The sequence below is a fragment of the Tupaia chinensis genome, unplaced genomic scaffold (genome assembly GCF_000334495.1).
Source record: "Tupaia chinensis unplaced genomic scaffold, TupChi_1.0 Scaffold149501_1, whole genome shotgun sequence".
NCBI classification, from domain to species: domain Eukaryota; kingdom Metazoa; phylum Chordata; class Mammalia; order Scandentia; family Tupaiidae; genus Tupaia; species Tupaia belangeri.
The window spans coordinates 2,935,117-2,943,987 of NW_006209345.1; the positions used below are offsets into that span (position 1 = coordinate 2,935,117).

Here is an 8,871-nt window from a genome sequence, read left to right on the forward strand (position 1 = left end):
CAGGCTGGGAGGAGGACGGTGAGGGGTTTATTCCAGGTTCCCCCAGGAGCCCTTTGGGGTCTGTCAATGAATTTGAAACTGAATCTGTGGAGAACAAAGAAAAGCTTTATTTGGGGTCTTAGGAGTTGCAACCCAGAAACACAGATTCAGATACAATTTGAAAAACTGTTTCAAAAAAAAGGGGGGCAAGAGTGACGGTTTAGAAGGACAAAGGTTCTGAATTCCTGCACGTCCATAAACGTTCTTATAGAAGGGCTCTCATTAAAGGAAGGAATGTAGGCCACCTGACTGACGGAAGGTAAGGGAGGAATGAATTTAGGCAAGAAGTCCATAAAACAGAAGTCTGACGGCGCCTTGGCAATATCTCGAGCTATTTCAGGTGCCCAGCACCTGGGGCTGAACATGCATGTTCCTGAGAAAGCCACGAGAGGTACTTGAGTCTTGTCTCCACATAGCGCTGACCAGGGTAGCCTGGAATCTCCTGTTTTCAGGGAAAAAACTGGTGTGCTCTGGGATCTCTCTGTTTCTTTAAACTTTCAGTTGGTGAGAGGTGGCATTTTAGCACGAGTGAGTCCATTGTGGTCTCGTTTGCTGGGGCCTAGAGCAGGAACTTAGTCCAGAACGACGGTATGCTATAATCTTTAACGCACCCCTCAGCCAGCAGGCCGCTTCGGTGCCAGCTTTGATACTTGCAAAGCACCAGGATGGCTCTGGGTGGATGGCCAGCCACGGTCCCCAAAGCCCCACTCTGTGACTTTCACCCTTGTGCCTGACACAGTCCATAAAGTGGAGGAACCTCTCCTTTTCTCACTCCTGGTCCCTGCTGGGAAGGGGGCTGAATCGCCGAATCCCAGCAGTAAAGTGCAGTGCGCATTTGTGGGGCTGGCATCGGTCATTAAGGTGATCGGGACTGGGTGTCCCTGAGTCCATGGTTCCCTCAGAATCGAGTGTCCAGGAAGGAAGCAGAGCCTCGATGGGACCTAGGGGGGGCCTCAGTGGGGACACCCCGGACTCGAGTCAAGAGCCCATGGAAAGTTTTGCCGCGGGTCTGGGGTTTGCGCCGTGGTGGCCTGGCCTCCTCTGGGGGCTGTACCACAATTCGGGGCACTTCAGGCTTGGCACTTCCCTGGGCTCCTGCCAGCTGCTGGGCTTCAAATACAGCCTGGGCCCCAGGCAGGCGAGCCTGCGGCCGAGGGGGCAGCCCCGATGCTGGCTCAGGCAGCAAGGCTAGCTGGACCTTGACCTCCCGTTGCAGGTCTCGCTCGGAGAGGGCCACGCTGTGTACCTGTGGGGAGCAGCAGGTGCTGAGTTTGCCCAGGGAGGGGTGGAGCAGGAAACTATGAGGTCACCATGGGCGGGCAGTACACAGCCTCAGGAAGTGGCTGAGGGGCTGACAGCCTCACTGGGGGAGCCACAGAAAACCACTGGAGGCCGGGGGTTTTCATGTTCTCTCAGCTCAGAGGACAGGAACTGAACTCCGGTTCTCACTTTGGCTTTCTACTCTGGGCCTCAGTTTCCTCGGCTGTGCAGTACAAGCTGGGCCATCGTGGAGGGCAGGCCGGGGCACCCACCTGGGACATGAAGATGTCTTCCTGCAGCTGGGCGGGGGGGATGGATCGAAGGGCACCAAGCGTCTCCAGGAGCCCTGGGCAGGCCTCACGCTGCTCTGTGGTGCCCAGTGCCAGGCGCATCAACGTCAGCCCCACACGAAACAGCACTTTGGCACCTGCGGGCCGGGGCAGGGCTCACTCACTGGGAAGTCAGCCCCTCTCCCGCTCTGTCCCACACCTGGAATACCCTTGGCATACTCCTTCCACTCCCTGCAATTCTCCTCCTGCCCCTGCACCCCACCCCCCGCCCGCCCCCACATGTACACACACACTCAGGCCAGGAGCAACGAGAGAGGGTAGGATTACTATGTGGGGGACACAGGCCCCGGCACTGACCCAGTCAGTCTCAGGAGTCTGCCAGGAACCAGGGACTACTGAGGCCCTCAGGCCAAACCTTTTCTGGGCCTCTGTTCCTTGCCTTTTCAAGGAAAGGTCAGGTAGGTGCCCTTTAAGGCCTTTCCAGCTTGGATGTGACCCTCTGCCTCAGAAAGATTCTAGGCAGAGCTTCTCACCCCCAAATCAAGAGCACAGTGCTCATCTGCACGTGCACACGCACAGTGCGACCTCGGGCCAATCTTGGAACCTCAAAATTCCTTCCTGGAAGCCTCTGATCTGCTAAGAAGAGCAGTCAGGGGACCCACAAGGCTGGGGACCAGGTGGTGATGCAGAGGTAATGCATCTAGACTCCTACGGGAAAGGTCCTGGGTTTGTGTCCCACAGCCTCCCTGAACAGGCTGGGTCTGTGTGGATCTGCCAGGGAGACTGGGGGTGGATCAGGGCATGGAGACCCTGTTGGGGATTTCTCACTCTCACTCAGGGAAAATAAATATTCAATGTAAAAACAGAGGGGACTGGGGCCAGCAGGTGGCATGGAGGTTGAAGCACTGGATCCCACATGGCTGACCCCTGTTTTAAAAGTTATTATTTATTTAATTTTATTTGTTATTATTACTATTATTTAATTTGACCAGCTAGAGAAAGGGAAAGTGAGAAAGCAAGCTGCCAGGTCCAGGACTCGAACCATGGTTGGCCATTTGGAAGTCAGCACCCTAACTACCATGTCACCTGCCAGCCCCCTGACCCTGTGTTTTGAATTCCAGACTTGGTGGCTTGAAAAACACACCAGAAGGGGCCAGCAGGTGGCTAGGTGGTTAAAGTGCTGGACTCCCACATGGCCAACCGTGGTTCATGTCCTGGACCTGGCGGCTTCTCACCCCCCCATTTCAATGAGTGTATGTGCTCAATAGCAAATTAAAATAATATAGACAAATAAAATGTTTTTTAAAAAATCACACCAGGCATATGTATGTGTATGCCCAGAGTCCTGAGAGGAGAATGAAAAAGAAGAGATTGTCACGTGGTCATCCCCAACTGGGGGGTGATTTCTCAGTTTCTCTTTCTCTCTTTCTTGCTCTCTGGCAAGCACATATGCCCTATGACTAAAATCTAAAAGGGGGGGCAATCTCTACTGCTAATGTCTCTCTCTCTATTTTTTTTTTTTTTTGAGAGGTTTTTGCTATAGGGCTCAAGCGCTCGCCAGAAAGACAAGAGAGTGACAGAGAGATAGAAAGTGACAGAGAGACAGAAAGCTGCAGGAAGACATCTTCATGTCCCAGGTGAGTGTCCTGGCCTGCCGTCCCCAAAGGGGATGGCCACACCAGCAATCCCTTCTCCTCCATTTTCCTCTTGGGATCTTGGGCACACACGCACTCGCGCCCAGCGTGAGTTTAAGCCACTGGGCCTAGGACTCGAACCGTGGTCTACTACATGGGAGTCCAGAGACATAGCCATTATGCTAACTGCTGGTCCCAATGTCTCTACATTATTAAAGAGAGCTTGTGCAGTGCTAGTCCTCAGGAGGAGAGGCAGGAATCAGCTCAGCAGCACTGACTAGGCTCCGCCCAGCCTGGCCCAGCTCTGCCCTCCAGGTCTGAGGCAGCGGAAGACTTGATGCTTAGATGACAGACAGCTTGGACACCATGGCCACAGGTCTTGGCCAGCTAGCTAGTGTCCCTCTGTGGGGAGGGCCTGGAGCCACTGAGCACAGAACAGATACTGATTTCTTCTCCCCCCTCCTTTTTTTTTTTTTAGTTTTCCAGAGGGTGCATGCACTTGTCACAGAGAGAGAGAGAGAGAGAGAGAGAAGGAGAGGGAGAAACAGGAGAGGGAGAAAGCACCTCCCATGGGGCACAGGCATGCTGCAATCCCTGTTCGCCATCTCTCCATTCTGTTGGATTTGGGGCATGTGCCTGCTGTGTTTCTAAAGTCCCAGGTGCTGGGATTCAAACTGCCATAATCAGCCCTGTGAGATCCATCTCTCTTAACTACTGGGCCACAGGGCTGGCCCTGTATGGATCGGTTTCTACTGACTATGTGCTTTTGTAGGTGTATCCTCCCGCGAGCACACAAGGGACAGAACGTAGGTGGGTTACCGATCTAGGGTAGCAAGGCAGAGCCCCGAATATGGAGTCCAGTTTGCTCCGCCCGACTCCCTCTGCTCATGCCTGGCCCCCAGGCTCCATCCCTCTGGCTTTACTTCTCCATGCCCCCCACCCCGCATCGGTCTGGACCCAGTGGACAGTGACCTTCCTGGCCCTGGCCTCCATACAAGCTGCCAAAAATATCTCTAGAAATGGTAATTACTTCTTGCCACTCCCCTGACACTCTCTGTCACATCCCTTGTTTTATTTTCTTCATGGCACTTATGACATTCTATAAATATCTTGTTAATTTTGTTGCCGTTGCCTCCATTCCTGCCCCCACCAGAATGGAGGGCTCACTCACTCAGGTTCTTCTGGCTGCCAGAGCCACGCCTGGAGTGATGAGCGCTCAGTCTGTGCCTATGGGCTCCAAGGAAGAGCGCTTCCTGCTGTCATCCATACCCCAACCATGCCCAGCCCCTGGGGAGTCCCGCTGGCCTAGCCCTGGCCCAGGCAGCACCCATCCTGCCAGGGGCTGGGCTGTTTTTCCAGAGCCAGGCATGGGCAGTCACCTTCAGCACACCCAGGCCCGGTGATGCGAGGGTCAGGAATACCAGAGCAGAGCCAGCCCCCACGTTTACCCCAAGGCTCCCAGACCTGGCCACCCAGTCACCCCACTCACCCTCACTGAGAAAGGCGTCCCAGACACGTAGCACCGTAGGGAAGGGCAGGGAGCGGGCGAAGAGGCACAGGAACCACTCGGGCAGGTAGAGGAGGGGCCCGACGCCCACCTGCTGCAGGTGCTTGTGCACACGTGGTAGCAGCCGCCTCAGCAGGGCCATGAACACCTCGGCGTCCAGCCGCACGGCCTCCTGCAGCCATGTCCATCAGTTCAGCTGGCTAGTGCCACCCGGCACCTCCACCGCCAGCCCGTCTTCTCTCCCCTCATCCCCAGGCCTCCCACCCACCCACCTGCCCCATTCCAGACTCTCACCATGTGGGGCCCATAGTATCCAGGGAGGTAGACCTCACAGATCTGCACCAGGCACCAGAAGGCCTGCTGGGGATGCATAGGCCTGTAAGCGCCTACCATAAAAGGGACCACAGAGGGAAGGCAGGACAAGGAAAAGTGGTGCAAGGGAGGGCCTGGCCCCCTTCAGGAGTCTGACTCAGTTTCCTCCTGTCCTGCTCAGTGCCTTGGGGCTCTTACCAAAAGCCCCCTCTTCTGCCCAAGCCAGGCCTGATGATGGGCAGGGCAAGACACAAGGCTTAGGGTGGATTTGAGAGTCATGGGGTTGGGGCTCCTTAGACAAGGCTGGGCAGTTTCTCAAGTTCAAGTTCTTGGGGGTTCTTGGGGTCAATGGGATCAGGGTTCACAGTCATAAGGTTCAGAATCAGGAGTTGTGAAGTCAAGGTGATAATGCCCAGACTCCTAGATCGCCAGTGTATGGGTCAGGGTCAAGGGTCTCAAGTTCCTGGAGTCAAGATCATTAGGTCTGAAAGTTACTGAGGTGGGGAATCATGAGGTCCTGGGTCACTAGGACAAGGTCTGAAAGTCAAGGATCCCAGGGCCCAAAGACCAGAGTTCCTAGGGTTGGAGGTCATGTGTCCAGAACTCAGGTTCACTGGGAACCTAGGTCACAAGGGTTTGAGAGTCAGGGTTTTGGGGGCTTGGAGCAGAGTCAAGGTCACTCACCTCTGGGGGCAGGTGCATGAGTAGAACAGCAGCCACAGGGCCCTGGGCCTGGCAGTAGCCCTGTTCTGGCCGATACAATGTGTAGGCCTTGAGCACCTGCAGGAGCCCCTGCTGCCTGTGCCAGAAGACCACATTAGGGGTCATTCCTCCACCCTCCCTCACCACCCTCTGATGGCCTCTGGCCAGGCTCAGCCTCCCTGGGCCTCACTGGGTCTCCTAAGATGGGTGGGGAGACTGGGCCAAAGCACCAGAGGGTTGTAGGGCTGGGGGCCCTTGGGCCTAAGTGGCCTCGTACCCGTGACCTTGAGGTGACACAAACATCTCATGCAGAGGAAACTGGCGATGCAGGTCCCTGCCGATTGTCTCCATCCACTGCGGGTCTCCAGGGGCTTCTGCCAGCTCCTGTGGGTAGGTAGGAAGGTGGGTATGAGGGCTCAGTGTGGAGAAGGGCCTCAGAAGGAAGGTGGGACCCCTGCCAACTCCCTCACCTGGTAGGTGCTGGGGCTGTTCTTCTGACACACATGGGCCCCACACAAGAGGGGCCAGCACCGGGCCCTCAGGGCTGATGGGATGCCTTTCCGGCACTGCACCTTTACCTGCGGGTGGGGCCAAGGGGCTCTGTGAGGCCAACCTCACCTGCTCATGTTGGCAGGCCCCAAGCACAACTCCTCATTGGGCAGGGGGCAACTCAGGATAGCAGGAAGCAAAGGGAGGACGTGCTGGGACACAGGATAGGTACATTTGTTAAGGCAGGGGCAGAGACAGAGGAGAATGAGCCAAGGAGGCCTGGTGGGGCCACACACCTCCTCACCTTCTTGTACCGCCGGGACATGGTTTTCTCCCAGTGTGCGGTCATCTCCACCCACTTCATCTCCCGCTGGCGGATAAGGTCTGCAGGGAGGTGACCTGTCCTGGGGACACATGGCACAGGTACCCAGGCTCTGGGCAGCTGACACCTAGGGCACACACCTACCACCCTTTCTGCTTACACAAGCGAGCTGTGAGGATCTCTGAGAAACCCTGTGGGGTGACCTGTGACCCGGGAGCTGCCAATGGTTGCCGTGGGGACAGGAAAGGATGTGGCTCCGTTGTGGTAGCAGAAGCAGGAGAGACTAGAGGAGTGAGTGGGTGTGTTGGGGGAGGGGCTGGCTCTCACCCAGGACAGGGACATAGACAATTAATAGAGGAGAGAGCCCTGGACTGTAAGCTAGGAGTCCTGAGTTTGAGTCTGGTTCTGTCTCTGATCTGCAGTGTGACCTGGGGCAAGTTTCTGTCTGTCTCTGGACTTGTTTTCCTGTCTGTACTAATAGGGAATGGGATGGGGAGAAGTTTGGGTTTTATGGTTTAGATCTGGGATTTCTGAGCCAGAGATTACAAGGGGAAGAACGTTCAGCCTCAGGAGTGGTTGCAAGCCCTTGGAGGATGGGACTAAAAGAGACATACAGAAACACATCCCCGTCTCTTCCCATTGTGCCCACCGGAGAGAGGGAACGTAAGAAATCACCTCCCAGCGGGGATGGCCATGCCGCCATCCGTTCTTCTCCATTTTCCTCTCAGGATTTGGGGAATGAATGCACACGCGCCTGGTGTATTTCAAGCCACTGGGTTCAGGACTCAGACTGCAGTCAACCATGTAGGAGTCCAGCACCCCATCATGCCACCTGCTGACCCCTGCCCCCATTCTACGATTCTATTTGGTATCTGGGGAAAGGATACCAGCTGAGTCCCTGGCCCAGTCTCTACTGCTAGACCCTCCTTAAATCCCCAAAGTTGGAACTCACTCCAGAATTCAGCTCTCAGCCCCCATCCTCAGTCCCAACAACCCACCATCCTCCATCCCTGTTCACTTACCCTGGCTCTGCTGAGCTTCCCCCAATGAAGCCATAGCGATCAGCCTGGCGATATGGGCTGGGCCCACTCAGCTCTGAGTCGGACCCCAAAGAGCTGGAGTCATCTTGCAATTCGGAAGCCTGCACCAGGTCCTCCCCCAGGGCCTGGGCCATGGTGCCCCAGAGCCCTGATGCCACAGGCTGCAAGACATGGGGAGAACCATGTGAGGGGCCACTGAGACCTGGGTCCCCATCCAGCCAATTCCCAGTCCTAGGGTTTGGCTGTGGCGTTGGAGGGGATAGATTTCAAGGTATCTCACCAAAACCCCTATATCTCCTCTATCTAATTGGCAGGAGGGGGGTGGGGGGCACTAGGCCCTGAAATGACAAGGCTTGGCCTCTGTAGAGAGGCCCAGCCCCAGACACAGCCCCTGTCCCCACCAGCCCAGCTCACCTCAGGCTGCACCTCACCTCCTCCTCTCACTTCCTCCTCAGATACAGCTTCAGCAACCTGATGGGGCCCCTCCCAAGTGGGGGAAGTCACCCCTTCCTCTCTGAGGCTCTTCCTGCTGGCCAGTGCCCCTAAGCCATGGGCTCCTCCCACCCTCCTGCTGGGTGGTGCAGGCCTAGGTTCCTGTGCTGGGTGTGATGGGGCCAGGGTATGCCACAGGCAGAGGCAAAGCCACCGACAGTTTTGAGACTTTTGGTATGTAAAAGACCCAACTCAGGGTGCCAATAGGAATTATGGTTTATCTAATATTTGCCCTTTACAAAGCAATACTTTCAACATGCACACATGATAGTCTTATTTTTCTCAAAAGGTACCTAAGGGAGTTATACAAAATAATAACTTAGTGTGCACCAAAGCAGTGTGGACCAAAATGCGCTCGGAGTTTAGCGACAGGTGATTTGGGGTCTGGTCCGCAGCCTGGGGGCCAGAGAGGCTTGGGCCCTCGGTAAATGTGAGGTCCCAGTCTTGGTCCAGCCCCTTGCTCTGAGTTTTAGTTTCCCTTTTTACACCTCGAAGACTTAATCCGCAGAGTCTGGGGAGCTCACACTACCCTCCCACCCAGGGCTGGGGTGGGAAACGCTGTTTACTCAGCCTTTGAAAAACAACTTCCACAGCACTTCCGGCCTCATATCTTCAGAGAGGGGCTGAGCGACTCCCTTCAGGGGCGGAACCAGGTTTAAACCCCGCCCCCACAATCATGTCCCGCCCATCAACCCCTCAGACAGGCCCCGCCCCTGACGCCTCAGGCCCGCCCCGTCACCGAGGCCCCTCCTCTAGGGCTGCCGTGCTGCTGCGCTTCGGGTCC

At 55.9% G+C, this 8,871-nt stretch overlaps 1 protein-coding gene across 10 annotated transcripts; it reads right to left on the reverse strand.

The window, feature by feature from the left end:
- Positions 1–83: 83 nt before the first annotated feature.
- Positions 84–8,720, reverse strand: TBC1D10C (TBC1 domain family member 10C). Of its 10 annotated transcripts, none has more exons than XM_006171291.3 (10): positions 8,654–8,720; positions 7,578–7,756; positions 6,538–6,637; positions 6,215–6,322; positions 6,022–6,128; positions 5,727–5,841; positions 5,025–5,090; positions 4,713–4,902; positions 1,572–1,726; positions 84–1,285 (listed from the first exon to the last, which is right to left on the reverse strand). In XM_006171291.3, exons 2-10 carry the CDS (start codon positions 7,727–7,729, stop codon positions 938–940), a joined length of 1,341 nt encoding a protein of 446 aa, XP_006171353.1. In that variant the 5' UTR covers positions 7,730–7,756; positions 8,654–8,720; the 3' UTR covers positions 84–937. The 10 variants fall into 10 exon arrangements, with proteins under 10 accessions (XP_006171353.1, XP_027625186.1, XP_014440774.1 ...); XM_027769385.1 differs by lacking the exon at positions 8,654–8,720 and adding an exon at positions 8,010–8,329 and having other exon boundaries at positions 6,530–6,617; XM_014585288.2 differs by lacking the exon at positions 8,654–8,720 and adding an exon at positions 8,027–8,326.
- Between the last annotated feature and the right edge of the window lie 151 nt (positions 8,721–8,871).

Excerpts from the sequence above, each read along its gene's own strand:
- TBC1D10C (XM_006171291.3), bottom strand. The coding sequence starts at position 7,729 with ATGGCCCAGGCCCTGGGGGAGGACCTGGTGCAGGCTTCCGAATTGCAA. Across the intron at positions 5,091-5,726 it reads TCATGCACCTGCCCCCAGAG|CAGGCCTTCTGGTGCCTGGT; the intron begins GTGAGTGACCTT and ends ATGCATCCCCAG. Across the intron at positions 4,903-5,024 it reads GATACTATGGGCCCCACATG|GAGGCCGTGCGGCTGGACGC; the intron begins GTGAGAGTCTGG and ends ACATGGCTGCAG.